The sequence below is a fragment of the Leptodactylus fuscus genome, chromosome 1, assembly GCF_031893055.1.
Source record: "Leptodactylus fuscus isolate aLepFus1 chromosome 1, aLepFus1.hap2, whole genome shotgun sequence".
NCBI classification, from domain to species: Eukaryota; Metazoa; Chordata; class Amphibia; order Anura; family Leptodactylidae; genus Leptodactylus; species Leptodactylus fuscus.
In genome coordinates this window covers 9,459,831-9,481,093 of record NC_134265.1, presented here as the reverse complement: position 1 = coordinate 9,481,093, position 21,263 = coordinate 9,459,831, and the positions used below count along the sequence as shown (strand labels likewise).

General features: G+C 47.6%; 1 protein-coding gene and 1 pseudogene across 1 annotated transcript in view; one reads left to right on the top strand and one right to left on the bottom strand.

Annotated features, from left to right (window-relative positions):
• Positions 1–21,263, top strand: part of LOC142191151 (uncharacterized) — a 1,229,165-nt gene that overhangs the window by 286,453 nt on the left and 921,449 nt on the right. The window contains 1 exon segment of the mRNA XM_075262334.1: positions 1,446–2,297. Within this exon segment, the coding sequence (XP_075118435.1) occupies positions 1,446–2,297 (852 nt within the window).
• Positions 1–21,263, bottom strand: part of LOC142189744 (uncharacterized) — a 107,792-nt pseudogene that overhangs the window by 46,670 nt on the left and 39,859 nt on the right.

Here is a 21,263-nt window from a genome sequence, read left to right as displayed (position 1 = left end):
TCACAGATTTTCCATCAGGATAAAGATGTGAGCGACATTAATGCTATATCTATGAGAATAAAGGAAGAGCCCTATGTGAGTGGTGATGAGGAGTGTGAGGAGGACATTCCTACAGGGACCCGCCCAGGTGAGGAGTCACCACTATATAAAGCACAGAAGGGTCACTGATTCTATTCAGACATTGTTTAGACTATTTGTTGTTCCCCGATTCAGGTAAAATACTAATAATACATGAATATAAATGTGATACCGCTATAGGGGGTAATAAATGTAGTATAGAATAGAACGGACAGCAGGAATATGGACTTGACATTGATGTGAACGAGGCAAATTTCTTCCTCATCGGCTGTCAGTCCTCGTGAAGGGAAAGAATTTACCAGAATTATACAGCAGATTATTTCAGGTAGCGGAAAAATAATCCTCCTGCTCGATCTTCAGGCAGATTCCACCTCAGAGCTCTATGGAAATAAATGGGAGGTGGAAAATCCGGCCTGGCCAGTAAGGAATCTGATGGAGATTCGGGGGCTGATTTGGTAAAGCGGAAAAATTAATCTTCTGAATTCCTGAAGCAGCTTCTACAAATGTCACTGTGTAAACCTCACCTTAGACCCCAATCACACTATGGAATCCGGACTAGAAAATCTGGTCTGTACATCAGTCACATTTCCCAGCCCGAACTCTGTCCACACTCCAGGACTCCCCGTATCTTAGTGATCTATGACGCTAGGAGTCCCTGCTTCCTTGTGACTCCACAGACCCTACTACAGACTGTATGGGACAGCAGATCCGCGGTGAGTTCAGGCTGGGAAATCCAGCAGATGTGGTTTGGATTCTATTGTGTGTATGGGGTGTAATACAGTAAGATTTATGGCATCCTACAGTATTATTCCACATAAGTGGCTATATTTAAGCAGCCAGGGATTGTGTTCACCTCTACAGTGACCTAGAGCAGTGGTGGCGTCTCCTGCCCCGCTTCATTACTATTCACTATCACTGACCTCCGTCTCAGCACAGTGAATATTAATGAAGTAGGCCGCGCTGCCGTCGTTTGCTGCCTGTGCCACTGATTTCATTTCTTCACACGGTCTGAAGCGTCTCAGGCAGCGGCAGCTCAGTGGGGAATATACTTATAAGGTTATGTTATTCAGTAATAGTAACATCAGTTTTCTTCTTGTCAGATGACTGTACCAGGAGCTCAGAGGGACATCTGATATCTACAGATTATAAAGCAGAGAATCATGGGATCACACAAGATCCATATGAAGAACATGCCATTACCCCAGATATACCCTCTGCCCTTCGGAAGAAAGATCTTTCTTCTGTTTCCTCACAGTCTGTTAAGCAAAATGAAAGCTGCAGAAAGGGTGTTATACATCAGAGAACTCACACAGGAGTGAAGACATATTCGTGCCCGGAATGTGGAAAATACTTTACCTGTAAATCAGCTGTTGTTAAACATGAAAGAAGTCACACAGGGGAGAAGCCATATTCATGCTCTGAATGTGGGAAATGTTTTACCTATAAATCAAATCTTGAAGAGCATCAAAGGATTCACACAGGGGAGAAGCCATATTCATGCCCAGAATGTGGGAAATGTTTTACCTATAGATCAAGTCTTGTTAAACATAAAAGAAGTCACACAGGGAAGAAGCCTTATTCATGCACTGAATGTGGGAAATGTTTTACCTATAAATCAAGTCTTTTTGAGCATCAAAGGATGCATACAGGGGCAAAGCCATATTCATGCCCAGAGTGTGGGAAATGTTTTAATGCTAAATCAAGTTTTATTGCACATGAAAGAACTCATACAGGGGAGAAGCCATATTCATGTTCAGAATGTGGGAAATGTTTTACCTATAAATCATGTCTTGTTCAACATGAAAGAACTCACACAGGTGAGAAGCCATATTCATGCCCAGAATGTGGGAAATGTTTTGCTCAGAAATCAAGTCTTGTTGAACATCAAAAGATTCACACAGGGGAGAAGCCATATTTATGCCAAGATTGTGGGAAATATTTCATATCTAGATCAAATTTTGTTAAACATCAAAGAACTCACACAGGGGAGAAGCCGTATTCATGCCTAGAATGTGGGAAATGTTTTATGGCTAAATCAAGTTTTGTTAAACATCAGAGAATTCACACAGGGGAGAAGCTATATTCATGTCCAGGATGTGGGAAATGTTTTACCTCTAAATCAGAATTTGTTAGACATCAGAGAATTCACACAGGGGAGAAGCCGTATTCATGCCCAGTATGTGGAAAATGTTTTACCTTGAAATCAAGTCTTGTTAAACATCAGAGACTTCACACAGGGGAGAAGCCATATTCATGCCCAGAATGTGGGAAATATTTCATTCAGAAATCTAATCTTGTTACACATCAGAAGATTCACAAAGGGGAGTAGTTTGTTAGTGTATTTTTAACCTGAAGTCATTGACCCATCTAGGTAATGTCAAGGAACTGACATTTACTGTTTATTAACTGGTTCCCGCCTACCCCGCTGTATATCAACGTTGGTGTGGCTTGGGCTTTTTGCCGTGCCAACGTTTATGAACTGACCCTGCTAAATTGGGGATCGGGTTTCCTCAAGATTATGAACTCTGTGGACACAGCGCTAATAGCTGCTGGGTTACACAGAGACATGATCAGGACCTGATAGGTTCAGGTCCTGATCATGTATCAGCTATATTAGGGAAAGTTTGTTGGAATACAAACTTTTCTTGACATTAGCTGCTGCCCGCCTGTGGGCAGGAGCGGGTGTAATCTATATCTGATAGCGAACACCCTGTTCTGTAATCTCTAGTTCGAGCTGAGTACCGAGTGGAGGTTTTAACCCCTTGGATGCCATGGTCAAACACTGCATTCAAGGGGTTCTGCAATGAGTAAAGTCTACCTGGGCACCCCCTGCGGCGAGATCTTCTGCAGCCTGGGTTCTGGTCAGTGACGTCCGGCTGCAAGGATCTCCAAGTACCTGGTTGATCCTGCATGCAATGGAGGAAGTCAGCCTATGCGTCCTATGGCGTGTACAACTGTGTGCAGATGCGCGTATATAATCCTCTGGAGTGTGGAACTATGTGTAGACAGACAGACAAGAATTCATTTTTATAAGATAGAGAGAAGAGAGATATATATACACTCACCGGCCACTTTATTAGGTACACCATGCTAGTAACGGGTTGGACCCCCTTTTGCCTTCAGAACTGCCTCAATTCTTCGTGGCATAGATTCAACAAGGTGCTGGAAGCATTCCTCAGAGATTTTGGTCCATATTGACATGATGGCATCACACAGTTGCCGCAGATTTGTCGGCTGCACATCCATGATGCGAATCTCCCGTTCCACCACATCCCAAAGATGCTCCTCTATTGGATTGAGATCTGGTGACTGTGGAGGCCATTGGAGTACAGTGAACTCATTGTCATGTTCAAGAAACCAGTCTGAGATGATTCCAGCTTTATGACATGGCATTGCATTATCCTGCTGAAAGTAGCCATCAGATGTTGGGTACATTGTGGTCATAAAGGGATGGACATGGTCAGCAACAATACTCAGGTAGGCTTTGGCGTTGCAACGATGCTCAATTGGTACCAAGGGGCCCAAAGAGTGCCAAGAAAATATTCCCCACACCATGACACCACCACCAGCCTGAACCGTTACCGATACAAGGCAGGATGGATCCATGCTTTCATGTTGTTGACGCCAAATTCTGACCCTACCATCCGAATGTCGCAGCAGAAATCGAGACTCATCAGACCAGGCAACGTTTTTCCAATCTTCAATTGTCCAATTTCGATGAGCTTGTGCAAATTGTAGCCTCAGTTTCCTGTTCTTAGCTGAAAGGAGTGGCACCCGGTGTGGTCTTCTGCTGCTGTAGCCCATCTGCCTCAAAGTTCGACGTACTGTGCGTTCAGAGATGCTCTTCTGGCTACCTTGGTTGTAACGGGTGGCTATTTGAGTCACTGTTGCCTTTCTATCAGCTCGAACCAGTCTGGCCATTCTCCTCTGACCTCTGGCATCAACAACGCATTTCCGCCCACAGAACTGCCGCTCACTGGATGTTTTTTCTTTTTCGGACCATTCTCTGTAAACCCTAGAGATGGTTGTGCGTGAAAATCCCAGTAGATCAGCAGTTTCTGAAATACTCAGACCAGCCCTTCTGGCACCAACAACCATGCCGCGTTCAAAGGCACTCAAATCACCTTTCTTCCCCATACTGATGCTCGGTTTGAACTGCAGGAGATTGTCTTGACCATGTCTACATGCCTAAATGCACTGAGTTGCCGCCATGTGATTGGCTGATTAGAAATTAAGTGTTAACGAGCAGTTGGACAGGTGTACCTAATAAAGTGGACGGTGAGTGTATATAGTTCTTGTATAATTTGGAGGTGGCTTTGTGTCATTGTTCTGTTGTAGGATGGAACTGGCTCCAATCAAGCGCTGTTCACAGGTTATGGCATGGCGTTGCAAAATGCAGTGATAGCCTTCCTTATTCACAATCTCCCACTTTACCAGCAGCAAAGCAGCCCCAGACCATCACATGACCTCCACCATGCTGGACAGATGGCGTCAGGTGTCTTCCAGCATCTTTTCAGTTGTTCTGCGTCTCACAAATGTTCTTCTGTGTGATCCAAACACCTCAAACTTCGATTCGTCTGTCTAAAACACTTTTTTCCAATTTTCCTCTGTCCAATGTCTGTGTTCTTTTGCCCATATTAATCTTTTCCTTTTAGCCAGTCTCAGATATGGCTTTTTCTTTGCCCCTGTGCCCTGAAGGCCGGCATCCCCTGGATTTGCCTCTTCACTGTAGACATTGACACTGGCGTTTTCAGGGTACTATTTAATGAAGCTGTCAGTTGAGGACTTGTGAGGCGTCGATTTCTCAAACTAGAAGCTCCTCAGAAGAGGAGGAGAGGGATGGTTTGGGCTCCAGCGGCCAGATGATGCAAGAGATCAAATTGCTGGAGTCCCCGGCACATGTCAGACAGTTGGTGTTATCTGAAAGTGATTTTAACCCCTTAAGGACGCAGGGTACTTTGGGCCTTAAGGCTCAGACCCTGTTTTTCAAATATGACATCTTTTACTTTATGTGAGGATAGCTTCATATTGCATTTACCTATCCATGTGACTTCAAGATTGTTTTTTCGTGACACCTTGTACTTTATGTTGGTGATAAATTTTGGTCATTATATGTTGCGTTTGTTAAAAAAGGACAATATACTGAAAATATCATAAAATTATCAATTTTGAAAGTTTCTGTTATTCTTGTAAAAACACAGACAGTCCTATCACACAAAATTCTTCCTGATTAACATTTCCCATATGTCTACTTTATACCGGCTGTTTCTTCAATGTCTTTTTACTTTCCTAGGAAGTTAGAAGGCTTATAACTTTAGTAGCAAATTGTCAGATTTTCAAGAAAACTTAAAGATTTTGTATTCTAGGGACCTATTTAGTTGGGAAGTGACTTTGAGGGGCCTATATAATAGAAAACTCCCATAAATGACCCCATTTTTGAAACAGTAGTCTTCAAACTATTCAAAATTGTATATAGGAACTTTATTTTATTTTTTTTATAAATTCTTTATTTATAAGCAGCCAGAAAGTAGGCCAAACATGACAGATATACAGTAAGGTCGAGGTAAACCAGCCCACAGCGGTAAATGCAAACATTAAAACAGCCAAACATATAGAACAAACACATAGGACGCAAAAGAAAGCCCCCTGGGACAGACATCGAAGACAAAGATGGGGAGACGAACAAAGCCAGAGAAGGGGGAGAAGAAGAAGAAGAAGGGGAAAGAGGGATTGGGGAGCAGCTCCGAGCACCAGCCAAGAGACCAGCAATCACATAAGGCACAACAACCAATCAGGACTCTGCAAGAATGGAAGAACCTGAAACAGAATTCATGGGGCCAAGGCCACCACACAGGCCTCTCGCACAATAAAATATCAATACTAGGGGAACTCGGGGTGGAGAAAAATGAAAGCCACAATAAACTATGACTCAGAGTCAGGACGACAACCACGATGCAGACCAAGAGAACTAGAGGACGATAGAGACTGGTCCCGACCATCACGCAAAAACGGCATATGAATAAAGGCTATAAGAATTCTCACACCCTATAGATGGCGAGGCAAGGAAGGGCGCCAACCCGGATAATGAAAACCGTAGACGTAGAGGAGAGCAGAGGCAATGGAGTCCAAAGACGACAGCAGGAGCTAGGGAGGGGAAAATAAAGAGTAGAGAGAGGGTCGAAAGAGGAGAAGGAAAAAGAGAGAAGAAGAAAGGGGGAGAGAAATGCAAACAAAGAAGACGAACACAAACGCCAAGTAAGGCTAAGGCCGGGCTCGGCTAGTCCGAACTCGGAGAACACAAAACAGTGGGAAAAACCCCACTAAAGCAGGTCTCAGAGGCACACCGCAGTATACACTCAGAGAGCCGCCAAATCTAAGTAACTGGGGGAGTGGTAGAACGGAAACCAAAACTACCCATTCCCGCAACGGTGAAACCCATAAAACATGAGAGGATAAGAATGCAGGGAATCTACTAATAGCCAGCAGTAAGGCCAGCCAAGCTACCAAAAGCACAATCAACCCGACCTAAGACAAGCCGAAGTGCGCCGCGACCAGGAGTGGCATGAACAACCAAGAACGTCAACTACCACGCCGCAGAGCTCCATAAAAAAGGGAGCACCGCCGTAGGAAACAGAAAAAAGATGGGCGCGGGGCACTCCGACCCGGCCGAATAAACGGGAGGGGGGGACGAACAACACTACCAGTACGAGGCAAAGACCAGGATCTTCACTCCGCACCCGCAGGGCACTAAACTTAGCTAATAGGATGAGCCAAGAGAGCACACAAGAAGAGAAATGCACATCAGCCGAAGGGACAAAGAAAGAATAGATAAAGAAAGACAGCGGGCCTCGGCAGGTCTAACAACGTCTATTCAACAGGCAAAGATACGGATCGCCCAGAGGGGGTCACAGAGGAGTCCACATCACGGCGTCCCTGGCGTGGCAATGGAGGAGATGAGGGCCCAGTAGATGGAGCCGGGAGAGGGTACTCCAGCCAATCCGGGAGGGACAAGTCCGGGACATCCAGGAAACAAGCCAAGTTCTCCGCCTGGTCAGGAGAATGCAAGATAAAGCTGGCTCCGTTGCGACGGATTTGAAGATGGAAGGGGTGACCCCAACGATAAGTGGCACCAGAGTCCAAAATCTTGCGGAGAGTGGGTTTCAGAAGACGCCGCTTCGCCAGGGTGCGGTGGCAGACGTCTGGGAGAAGAGTAATAGAACCATCCAGAAACGGGACCGGGCCATGGCGCCAGGCCACCTGGAGAATATCCTCTTTTTCCTTGTAGAAATGAACCCGACAAAGGACATCCTTAGGGTCAGTGGAGGAAGCCTTCCGGGGCCCCAGCACACGGTGAACTCTGTCAATGTTAATCTCGGTATCCACCGGCCTAGAAAGAACAGTATTGAAAACAGAGACAGCGATGGAGCAAGCGGAGCTCTCTAGCAGCAACAGTGTCGGGAATGCCTCTCAACTTTGTTATTCCGGCGGCCTCGATTTTCTTGATCGTCCACCTGCAGCAGTAAATGGCGATTAAAAGTGCGCTGAGAAGACAAGGTGTGCTCTACTGCAAGGAGTCGTTGATCAATAGAGTCCGTGCGGTGCTGTTGAGTGGAAACGGCAGTTGAAAGGGAATGCAGATCAGCCTTAAAACCGTTAAGGATCCTATCCTGCCTCTCCTCTACCCTGCGAACCATGGCTTCCATGTCGAGTGTAGTAGGCATAGCACGGAGCAGCTCCCATATATCAGACAGCTTAGGGCGTTTAGGCCGACACTGGGATGGGGAGGCATGAGAGGGAGACCCAGAAGAATCAGAGTCCACAGAGGCCCGTAGGGCGGCAGGGGTGGAAGGAAAGTCCAGATCATTCTCCAGTAGCCGGGGGGGCCAAGGGGGGTCACCCCAAGGAGGCAGGGACTGTTGCGGAGTCAGAGAGTCCACTAAGGAGGGGTCCCGGGAGGAAGAGCCACAGGCAGTGCAGGAGGAACTGTGTGAGCCAGGGAGGCAGATATGAGGCAGGGAGACAGCGAACCACCGGGGTCAGGTACCTTAGACTGGGCCAGTGGAGGGGCCACGGGAGGAATTGGACCAGCAGGGTCATGAGGGGGAGAGAGTCCACCCTCCTGAGACAGTCCATTTGAAGGGGGCATAGGAGAGGCAGGGAGCACAGCATGGAGGCCAGCACGAGGAGCAGTGGAGGTGGAGTGGGGGAGGGGGGCCGCCAAGAGGTCAGCAGTGCCGGCGCCAGAAGGCAGGAATACCTGGTCAGCAGCAGCCCGGGGAGTCCCCACATCACAGGAGATGAGTGCAGCAGCGGAGGAGGGAGTCGGCAGGTCCACAGTGGGAACCGACATAGAAGAGGACTGCAGGAGAAGAGCCGGAGCCTCCGACACTGCTCCGGAGGCATGCGCCGGCGCCATCTTGTACTCCCCCACCGGAGATACTGAGGAGGCCGTAGCCAGGAGGAAACGCGCCAGCGGAGGCTCGGACCGGGCCAGGGAGGAGGATTTTCGGCCCACCCATCGGACCATCGCAGAGGCGGCAGCAGGTAAGTGAGAGGACCCGGGGAAAGCAGGGAAATCACCGTCGGGGTCCGGGAGCTCTGCAGGCACACGTCTTCAGGGTTCCATGTCTTAGGCCACGCCCCCCCATATAGGAACTTTATTAACCCTTTAGTTGTTCCACAGGAATTAATGCAAAATGAAGGTGAAATTTCCAAAAGTCACTTTTTTATGCACATTTTCCATTTCAAACCACATTTTTCTGTAACAAAGAAGGGGTTAACAGCAAAACCTACCATAATATTTATTTCTCTGATTCTGCAGTTTGTAGAAATATCCCATATGTGGCCCTAACATGCAACTTGACTCAATACCTGTCCTCAGAAATCATTGAGCACCTTTAGGGATTTCGGGCAGCAATTTCATTAGGATGGTTTTTAGACACCATGTTGCACTTACAGAGCCTTAGAAGTACCACAATAGTGGGAAACCCCCACAAGTGACCCCATTTTGGAAACTGCACCCCTCAAAGAATTTATCAGGGGGTGTAGTGAGTCTTAGTATCCCAGACGTGAATGCACAGCAGATGGTGAAGAGGTAATATGTAAGCGGTGCGGAGGACATCGGCAGCACCAAATTCCGTACTATGTCCCACTAGCTCCTATGATTGGGGGGTCACTTTGGGGGTCTCTTCTATTGTTTTTTTCTCTTGCAAGCTGCAAAACTAGTCTGTACCCTGATATACGCTCGCACCGCTTATATATTCCCCTCCTGACGCATTGGCGATTTTTTTTTTTTTATTATTTTTTTGTCTTCACATTATTCAAGCTATATTTTTTTATTTTTGAGGTGACGTGGCCATATGAGTGCTTGTATTTTTCCAGTATATGATGCATTTTATAATGACACCATTTTTGGGTACCTATAACTTATTGACTATTTTTTATTAACTCTTTTTCTTTTTCCACATGGCGTACAACATAAGTATCGTGAACTTTATTCTGCGGGTCGGTACGGTTGCGGCGATACCTCATTTATAGGTTTTTTTTATTTTATGCGTTAGTAATTTTGCCGAACAAAAACACATTTGGGGACATAAATCAATGTTTTTTGCATCGCTATTTTCTGAGATGTGTAACATTTTTCTTTTTCGATTGACAGAGTTGGTTGAGGGCTTATTTTTTGCGGGAAAACCTGTGCTTTTCATTGGTACTATTTTGGTGTCCACACGACTTTTTGATCACTTTTTATAGCATATTTTCTAATGTGAGATGGCAAAAAATCATTATTTCCGGCGTTTTTTTTTTTCTTCACGTTTACCATATAGGTGAAATAATGTTTTAGTTTTATTGTACAGGTTGTTATAGACACGGTGATACCAAATATGCATTGTTTTTATTAATTTTTAGGTGCTTTTTTTTATATAACTCATTTGATATAGGAAAAGGGAATTTTGGGGCTTTATTCATTTCTTTATTTATTTCACACACTTTATTAATTTGTTTTTACACTTTTTAAATTTTTTTTTATTTGTTCTATAAGTATACTTGGGCCAGCAATACTCTGATTGCTGGTCCAGTACTATAGTCTGCAATACACGTGTATTGCAGGCTATAGAGGAAGTGTGTCTCTGCAGACGCATAGATTCACTTCCTGCAGCACGGCTGGATCCAAGCAGGTAAGCAGGGGTCCTAGCAGCCCGGGGTCACTAACCAGACCCCAGGCTACATAAAATTCATCAGGGCACCCCCCAATCTCGCCGTGGGGGGTGCCCAGGGGAGTCCACATGTATCGCAACTCTCTCGATGTCGCGGACATGTGTCCGCAGCATCGGGAGGGTTAATACTACCGATCGGAGCGGAGCTCCGACCGGCAATTCACTGGGGCAGCTCGTCCTGGCCCTCGGCTGTGTAATGCAGCCAAGTGCCGGGTGTAATGTCGCAGGCACAGCTTCTGTGCCCGCGCCATTACTGGTCAGTAATAGTACTGACCTGAGCGCGAACGTGCTACTTGCCAGGACGTACTATTACTGACCAGAGCGTTAAGGGGTTGTCCCATCACAAGGATCCTATCTATACTGCTTGTTAATGTGAATGTAAGACTTTTCCTAAATACATTGCTTCAGTAAAACTGCTTTGTTTGTCCACTATCTTACTTTATTCAATTCATTGTTGACACAGCCCTGGACTTATCTGCTCAAAAGTCAACTGATGTATCTGCTGCTCTCAGGGGGAGGGAGGAGGGGCTAAGTGCAGGGAGAGAGCCTGTGTTTCTAGCTATTCCTGTGTCTACACCACGTGACCTAGCTCCCTGCTATCAGATAGGGGAGAGGAGCTGCTTTCATTTCTGAACTCGTCTTCTGTTCTCCCAGTTATCAGGCTAGCTAATTCAATTGTGTTCATTATGGCAGAGACAGGCAGCGTCTGTATGTAACACAGAATGGAGTTGCTCAATTGAAGCCTGCCGGTGGTCTTTTGCTAACACCGTCCTTCAGCCTGCAGGAGTGGGTGAGGAGACCACTGCTGTGGGGGAGAGGATGAGTGAAGGTAGAGAGACTCAGGTGCCAAGGAAGAAGGGAATGATCCCTCCATCAAGGGCAAGAAGGCAGGAAAGGAGGAGGGAACAGAGGGTAGGGGGTGTTATGCGTCTTCTTTCTGCCCGTGGCTCTTCAGTACCTGACCCAGAGGCACCTGATGATAATTCTCTCATTGAGGAGTTGTGGAGATGAGGAGACTACAGAGGGAGGAGGAGGCTGATCAATCTTCTTCTCAGTATGAAAGTGCTGGGGAGGTAGAGGTGGTCGAAAGGAGAAGGTCATCGAGCAAAGTGAGGGTATCAAAATCTTGATGACCGTCTAGTCTTGAGTCCCAACCAGGTCCAATCCCTCTTTGAGGACGCATCGGCCTCAGGTGAGGCGTCAGGCGGAGAGGAGGGGAAAAGAGGGGGTGGTGGGACCCCTGCCCTCTGGGGGGGGAGGCTCGCCTGGGGCCTTGAGGTGGAGATGATACCACAATAGAGAAAAAAATAGGAAAAATGCTGAAAAAATTTCTTCTGAGAACATGGATCTCTCCCAGAGCAAAAAAAAAGAGGAAAAGGGGGTTCTTCTTTGGACTCATCTGGGAGGGGGGGGGGGGGTAAGCACAAGGGGGGGAGGGAAGAAGAAGGCCATCTAGCTCAATCAACCTTGATGGCGACACCCTCTCCTTTGACTGTGGATACGATTAATGTACCCAGCATCAAGTCAGTTACGGCTAGATGTGCGGCCTTTGATTTTCTCAGTCATGTTGAAGCTGACGTTTTGTTTTCGCAGACCAGGCTCTGTACTTTAGTTAACAGGGCGAGGAGGGAGTGGCTCAGGGAGTCCACCTACTGTCTCTCGCGGCAGAGCCATATAGTGGAGTGGCGGTCCTTTTCACTGCAAAGGTTGAATGCCGACGGTTTATTGAGTTAGAAATGGGAAGGTGCTTAGTCTTAGACATCTTCATGAGAGGGAAAGAGATACATCTTATTAATATCTATGGTCCACAAACAAAGTGGGACTGTAAAAGCCTTTTTATGAAGGTGAAGCCCTTTCTTTTTACGGGCAAGCAAGTCATCTTTGGTGGAGATTTTAATACTGCAACAAGGCCCCAAGACAGGGCAGTTGCCAGAGAAAGACTGACCTATGATAGTGTCGCGTTAAATAGGTCTTGGAGACAATAAGTCTGAGTGGTGGGAGATATTCAAGCAGTGGGTGGCCGTGTTTTTCCGCCAGCTCTCAAGCTTCAGGTCATTGGACATGTATCGTGTGTACACTGCTCTGAGGAAGAGGCTTGAAGTCTTGGTCTCGACCGGGGGTTCCCGCGAGGAAATCTCTGCTTAGGAGGTTCTTGAGAGGGATTTTGGGAAGTATCACTCACCCGACCCTTACAGGAACTGCAGGATGTCAATGACTTGTAAGACCGTTACGGGACTGATTGATAATACGGGATCCCTGACGAGACCCAGGTCAGGGATCTTGGAGATCGTCAGGTCCTTCTACTCAGACCTCTTGGCAAAGGAGGATCTAGATCGGGATCGGATTTCAAGCTTCTTGGCTAGAGCCGTTCCTGAGTTAGCAGAAGACCATTCTCTTGGCGTTTTAGCTGAACCTATAAGGGAAGAGGAAGTCGTCAGGGCTATTGAGGGTGTTGCCCTCAAGAAGTCAGATGGCCTGGATGGCTTAACATCCGAATTCCATAGGACCTTTAAAGGAAGTTTAGCTCCCCTCTTGCCACCTCTTGAGTTTAGCTCCCCTCTTAATGGGTGTCTCTCCTCGGGTACTCTGCCACCGTCAATGAGGAGGTCTGCCCTTATAGTTCTGTCAAAGGATAAGGATCCGAGCAGTATTGAGAACTGGCGGCCCATAGCACTTCTCAATATGGACCGCAAGATTCTGGAAAACCTACCTGCTTAATCGGCTGGTGGAATTTGCACCCCGACTCCTTTTGCCGGCTCAGCACTGTTCGTTTCCTGGTCGAAGCACCTTAAGTACTGTCCTTAGTGTCAGGGAGACCGTGGAGCAGGGCAGTGCAGGTCGGTGGAAGGGATACCTGCTGTCCCTAGAACAGGCTAAGGCTTTTGATAGGGTGAACCATGAGTACTTGTGGTCAGTCCTTCGGTGGTATGGCCTACCGGGGGGGGGGGAGTACATTAATTGGTTGCAGACTTTGCATGCTGAATGGGATGTCCTTTGAACCCGCTTCTTTATGTGTTCGCCATTGATCCCTTCATTAGAAGAATTGATGGTGGGCCATTGGCGGGAGTCGGCATGGACCTGGAGGGCTCCGGGCCCCCTTTGAGGACTGTGGCTTATGCTGACAATGTCTCCATTCTTGTCTCATCGCGGGAGGAGCTTGAGTGGGTGATGTTGGAGGTGGACAGCTACTCTGAGGCTTCCAGACCAGCCATTAACAGGAGGAAGTGTGAGAGTCTCTGGCTGGGAGGGGGAGGGCCTGTTTTTTCTCTCCCGGTAACCCTTCCAGAACCTGAGCAATCTGCTAAGATCTTAGTCATCCAATTCAGCTCAGGTGACTACCCACTCCAAAATTGGGAAGGTAGGTCAAAGGATGTCGCCCTGAAGGTTGACCATTGAAAGGGTTGGTCTTTGACCCTGAGGGAAAGGGTTCACCTTACCTGTTCCCGCTTGTGATCTATCTAGGCAGTGTTTGTGCTTTGCCAGAGTCTTGTTGGATTAAGATCTGTTGCTTGTTCTTCCAGCTGTTATGTGGGAACAGGCTCAACCTAGTCAAGAGGGAGGTTACATACCGCACGAAGAGGCTGGGGGGGGGGTTGAATATGGTCAACCCTGTGGTGTTTTTACTTAACACTTTTATTAAAGCCAACCTGACAAACCTCTATTCAGAGAGGACTCCTCCGTGGGTAGCCTCCTGCCGGGGATAGTTTAGTTCCGGCCCTTCTTCCAGGAATGGGAGTCAGGAGGGCAAGTGAAAGACCTGCGTACACCACATGGATATCTCCCGGCTTATGTCTCCCTGGTTTTGAAGGTGATCTGCTGGTGGGGTCTGGAGATGAGGGAGATCAGGACCCAGTCGAGGCGTTCCCTTGACATTAGGGTCCTGTTGACCCATTTCCAGAAGCCCCTGGCACTCAAAGATTGCTCAGGTAGAGTCCTGAGGGGTTGGTTGAGATTGTTAAATTCAGCTAGTATTCCACAGAAGTTTTGGAATCTGACCTGGCGCTGTGTTCAGGGTAAGTTATATGTGAGAGGGAACTTGAAGTATCGGAACTCCAACGAGCGAGGCTGCCTTTGGATGGAGTGTGGGGACATGCTGGAAAGCATGGAGCACTTCCTGCTTCAGTGCCCTTTCAACATAGAGGTTTGTAAATTGGTGGGGACCTCCATTGGCTGGTCTCGACTAGCCAGCTTTTCCTACGCTTGAATGGGCCTATGGGGCATTCAAACAGTTGGAGGGAAATAATTTTGTTTCTAGTTAACGTAGTGGTTAGGTACCATTTGTGGTCAGCACAGTGCTTAGTGTCGATGCACAGCAAAAGCCTCTCCAAGGTGGAGGTGAGTACGAACATGTTGGTGGACCTGGTGAGGGTGCGTTTTCGGGAGTATGAGAGGTTGGGAGAAGAGGAGGTGGGGTTTCTCTGGCGGAGCCTGGCCTTCTCTGATCCTTGAGGGCCAAATGTAGGGTCTATTAGCTAGGCTAGGGACAGTTAGGGAAAGGTTACGGACAGCTTTAGAGATAGGTTAGGGGCAGCTTTTCTTGAGTAGGGTCAGATATTGGGAAAGATAGGGTGAGTGTAGGGCTAGAAAGTAGGGTGGTTAGGGAAATTTTGTTGAGGGATGGGCCTCTTGTGCTTCTTTTTCCTGGTGTGGGGCTCGTGTGTCACCCTAGTGATTTTTGTTTTAGTAAATGGACTAAAGGTAAGGGGCTCTCGGTGACCAACCTTAGGCCTTCGGGAGTGTATAAGTAAGTAGGGGAGGTGGGTAGGAGATTTGGGACATTGGTAATTGATTATATATTTGTTACATATTTTCATGTATTTATTTTTGAGGATGTATATAATTTCGTTTAGGGGGGCAGGCAGATTTTGGGAGGGGGGTATTGGGGGATTTTGTGATACATGTGCCTGGACTAAGCGGACATGGGGCGAGGTGGTGGAGGGGAAAAAAAAAAAAAAGTTTGGAGAGTTTAGTTAGAAATAGGAGAAGAGATTTAGTTTACGTTATTATGTTAGGGTATGATTTGCTGCTAATTTTCGTTTTCCTGTTATGTACTTTATGATGTTTCTTGTCATTTTCTGATTTATTAACTTATCTTATCTTTTGGCTTAGTATGGCGTGTGTGGGAGTGGATGGAAGATGGATCCTTGACCGGCCGGAATATGGTGCAATTTTTGTTCTTCTGCTTATTTATGTTGAGGAGTTTTGACTAAGTTGCTTTTGTTATTTTTTTCAATAAAAAGCTCCAATTCCTGGACAAGCTCTTTAATAGATTTATCCAGATTTCTAATATTGATGGCCAGTCCTGAGGATAAACCATTAATATTATATCTGAAAGGAAGAACATCCAGAACAGCTTTATAGGACAATGCGGCTACAAGTACTGGTAACATTTCCAGGAGCCCTGCTGTTAACTTGCCATACAGGGTGTAGTGGTTGGTTTAGGTAGAGCTCATCATATGGTGGGAGAGCAGCATGGCATTGTTATTACCTGTAGTCCTGCTGCTTCCTGGGTGTGGGGCCCTAGGAATAATTCCACTGGTGGACCCTACACATCCCAGTCTGACACTGGCTGATACATACACGTCACACACAGACAGCTCTGCTACATACACGTCACACACAGATGGCTCTGCTACATACACGTCAAATACAGACGGCTTTGCTACATACACGTCACACACCGACAGCTCTGCTACATACACATCACACACAGACAGCACTGCTACATACACATCACACGCCGACAGCTCTGCTACATACACGTCACACACAGATGGCTCTGCTACATACACGTCAAATACAGACGGCTTTGCTACATACACGTCACACACCGACAGCTTTGCTACATACACATCACACACAGACAGCACTGCTATATACACATCACACGCCGACAGCTCTGCTACATACACGTCACACACCGACAGCTCTGCTACATACACATCACACACAGACAGCACTGCTATATAAACGTCACATACAGCTGTGCAGAGCCCTCTAATATCTGTTCATGTGACTCGGGGACTCCTCCCACACAGGTGACATCATCACAGGTCCTTTAGCTCACTAGGATTTAGTTACCTTCCGCACAGATGAAGCGATAACAGCAGTAACTGATCATGTGACTTCTTGACTCCTCCCACACCTATAACATCTTCACAGGTCCTGTGAGCAGACGGCTGCTGTACCCGAGGAGGTAAGTGCTCGCTCTCAGCCCTTCTCATACATTCAGTCTCTCTCCTTGTGGCCCCCACACACTATAATGTCCTCCTTGTGGCCCCCACACACTATAATGTCCTCCTTGTGGCCATGTTAGAGGCTGCAATAGACCTGAGACTGGGAAGGAGATTCACTGATCACTTCTCACTATAATCACTGTTGTTCTCCCAATCCTTGTAAAAACCACTTTTCCACCCCAAACTAGCCTTGTCAGTATAGAAATCCTCATCTCTCCTACCCCACCATATAACTTTCTCTGCACAGCTCCTCACAAACCTGCAGGCTTTCCGCCCGAGACACACACAACCCCCCCTGTACCCTCTCCTACCTACACCTGCTGCCCCTCTCCCTGCTCCTCTTTACTTCTGGAGACATATCTCCTAATCCTGCACCTCCCCAGTACATCTCCACTGTCGGCCTTTTCCCCACACCTGGCGTTCGCCCACGGAACCCCCAGAAATCTCAAACCAATCTCACCCGCTCCTACCCCTCCCCCTGTCCTCTCTGGTGCACTATGGAATGCCCACTCTGTATATAATAAACTTGCCTACATCCACGACCTTTTTATTCTTAATGAATTTACATTTCTCGGTCTCACAGAAACATGGCTGACACCCCAGACACTGCCTCCCCCGCCGCCTTCTCTTATGGAGGTCTGCAATTCTCACATGCTCCCCGCCCCAACAATAAACCTGGTGGAGGTGTAGGTGTCCTCCTATCAGACAATTGCTCATTTGCCCCTATCCAAATGTTACCTGCCCTCACCCCCCCCCCCCCCTACTTTGAAGTGCACTCGGTTCGTATCTACTCACCCTCCAACCGGCCGTAATATATCGACCGCCAGGACCTACCGCTGCCTTCATCAGCCACTTCACTACCTTGCTCACACACTTCCTATCCACTGACATCCCCACCATCATCATGGGTGATTTCAACATCCCCATTAACACAGACCCCCCCCCCACCACCACCACCTCCAGTCTCCTGTCCCTCACCGCCTCATTTGGTCTCTCCCAATGGTCCTCCTCTGCCACCCACATAAAGGGGCACACACTAGACCTAATATTCACCTGCCTCTGCTCCATATGCAGCCTCTCTAACTCTCCATCCACGCTCTCTGACCACAACCTGCTGACATTCTCTGCCCTCTCCTCTCCAATAGACACCCCAAAGTCTAAACCACCACGCCCCCGCAGGAACCTCAACCACTTTGACACTTGCACCCTCTCAGACTCTCTCCTACCACTCGCTGACATATCCTCACTCCAGCCCTTGATTCTGTGGTCCCCTACACAAACACCAGAGCAAGAACGTTCAATAGACAACCCTGGCACACCAACCTGACTAAAAAACTGAGACGTGCCTCGCAGGTTGCAGAACGCCTCTGGAAGAAAAGCCACTCCCAGGAAGACTTCCTCAGTTACAAAGAGGCAGTTCTCACATTTAAGAACGCACTCACCTCTGCAAAGCAGGTCTACTTCACCACACTCATATCTGCACTCTCTCGCAACCCCAAACAGCTCTTCTCCACCTTCAACTCCCTCCTCCGTCCTCCTGCCCCCCCTCCGACATCACTTATCTCAGCTGACGACTTTGCCTCTTACTTTAAAACTAAAATCAACACCATCAGAGACAGTCTCACCCTACTCCCCCGACAACCCCTCTACCCAACTACTTGCTGCTCTTCATCCCTGACCTGTTTCCCCACTATCACTGATGAAAAACTCTCCTCCCTAATCTCCAAATCCCACCTCATCTCCTGTGTGCTTGACCCGATCCAGTCACATCTCATCCCCAAACTCACTGAAGACATTACTCCACCCCTAACTCATGTCTTCAATCTATCCCTAACCAATGGATCCTTCCCCTCTGCCTTCAAACACCCCACTGTCACTCCTATACTTAAGAAACTGTCCCTCAACCCGTCCTCTCCAGCCAACTATCATCCCATCTCACTGCTCCCGTACGCCTCAAAACTGCTTCAGCACGTCGTCCACTCCGAACTCTCCTCCTACCTCTCATCCAACCTGCTCTTTGACAGACTACAGTCAGGCTTCAGACCCCGGCACTCCACTGAAACTGCCCTAACAAAAGTCACTAATGACCTTCTAACTGCCAAAGCTAAGCGCCATTACTCTGTCCTCCTCCTCCTCGACCTCTCCTCTGCGTTTGACACAGTTGACCACTCTCTCCTGTTAGGAATTCTCTCATCCCTTGGTATCTCAGACCTGGCCCATTCCTGGATCTTCTCATACCTCACCGACCGCACATTCAGCGTCTCCCACTCGCACACCACCTCCTCACCTCGGCCTCTCTCTGTAGGTGTCCCCCAAGGTTCTGTCCTAGGACCACTCCTGTTCTCCATCTACACCCTTGGCCGGGGCCAACTCATAGAATCTCATGGCTTTCAATACCATTGCTATGCCGATGACACCCAAATCTACATCTCTGAACCAGACATTACCTCCCTACTTGCAAGAGTTCCAGATTGTCTAGCTGTAGCCTCCTTCCTCTCCTGCTGCCTTCTCAAACTGAACATGGAGAAAACGGAGTTCATCATTTTCACCCCTCCCCGTATGGCCCCACCACCTGACCCATCTATCAAAGTTAACGGAACCACAATTACCCCTGTCTTGGGGTAACCCTGGACTCCGACCCATCCTTCAAGTCACACGTTCAAACCCTCAACACCTCCTGCCGCCTCCAGCTCAAGAACTTCCGTCGAATCCGCTCCTTCCTCACCCCTGAAACCACTAAGATGCTCGTCCAGGCCCTCATAATCTCCCGCTTAGACTACTGCAACACCCTTCTCCATGGACTCCCAGCTAACACCCTCGGCCCCCTCCAGTCCACCCTAAACTGTGCTGCTCGCTTAATTCACCTCTCCCCCCGATCCTCATCGGCTGCTCCCCTCTGCCACTCCCTCCACTGGCTACCTATAACCCAGCGAATTGAGTTCAAGCTACTAACGCTAACATACAAAGCCATCCACAACCTGTCCCCTCCATATATCTCTGACCTAATCTCCCGCTACCTGCCCACACGTAACCTCAGATCCTCCAATGACCTCCTGCTCCGCTCTGCTCTCATCCGCTCCTCACACAACCGTCTCCAAGATTTCTCCTGTGCATTCCCCATACTCTGGAAGTCCCTACCAAGACACATAAGACTGATCCCCACAATCACAGGATTCAAGAAGGCCCTGAACACTCACCTATTCTGGTTGTGACAAAACAGCACACGAAGAGTTCACAACCTGCGCTGTTGGAGAAATACTTTCACTCTTGGCCCGACATCCAATAATCATCCCTTGTGCAACTCTGATAAATCGTCCCCTTTACCCGAGACAACAATGAGATTCTGTTCAGCCTATCACACACCTTATATACCCACCAAGCCGGCCCACAACAAGTCACTCCCTTCCTGAGCTACACGCTGCCGACGTCAGAAGTAGGAGGTGGTGATAATAATGGGACTCAACTCTTCTATTTATTCCATGGGATTCCGTGTAGTGATTACATTGTCTCATCTTCTCTCCATTCAGGTTCCTACAATATAGAATCCTCTCAGTATCTTCTATATAAGAGAATATTCCTGATTGATCCATCAAGGATGGAAAGAGACAGGAACAAGATGGCGGAAAGTCTATTAAATCTCACCCTAGAGATCATCTACCAGCTTACTGGAGAGGTGAGAGATTCTGATGATGTCATCATGACATCATTCTTATCTATAGTAATAACAGATGATATGACTGGAGAGGTGATGGACTCTGGACGTGTATGTAGTGAGATTTATTAATGTGTCTCCCCATATCCAGGTTTACACAGTAGTGAAGAAGACCTCTAGTGGGCGCTGTCAGGCTTTTGTGTATGAAGGATATGGAGGAACCCTGAGACCAATCCCAGCACCTCCACCTCACTCCCTTATACAGGATGAGATCAATGGACAGAAGATCCTAGAACTCACCAACAAGATGCTGGAGCTGCTGACTGGAGAGGTGACACTGCTGGGAATGCTGGGACATTATACAGTAACTGGAGGGGTCGGGGTGATGACTGTATCATTGTGTTGTCAGGTTCCTATAAGGTGTCAGGATGTCGCTGTCTATTTCTCCATGGAGGAGTGGGAGTATTTAGAAGGACACAAGGATCTGTACAAGGAGGTGACAATGGAGGACCACCAGCTCCTCACATCAGCAGGTAATAGACATGACTATATACACATGGACTTCCATTATTTGTATGTACAGAATGAATTCAGTCCCTGTCTGTGTTTCCTACAGGTAGATCCAGTAAGAGGACAACACCGGAGAGATGTCCCAGTCCTCTTCTTCCACAGGATGATGATCAGGTAGATGGAGATATTCCCTATGGTGTGTAGACGGGCTGTGAAGTCCTTGTGGTCAGTCTTGTTGTATCCAGCAGTATTATATGGTTATATACATGGGCGGTGTCATTGAGCCGCCATCTAATATGTTTATCCGGCTTCTCACAGACCTGCAGCTACTGTCAGGACATCTTTCATCTTCATGCGGATTAATGAACTAGAACATTCTCTGTGACTTCCCCATTTGTCCGGTGACTTTTACATTATTTGTTTTACAGATTTTCCATCAGGATAAAGATCTGAGCGACATTAATGCAATATCTATGAGAACAAAGGAAGATCCCTATGTGAGTGGTGAGGAGGACATTCCTACAGGGAACCGCCATCTGATATCTACAAATTATAAAGCAGAGGATCATGGTA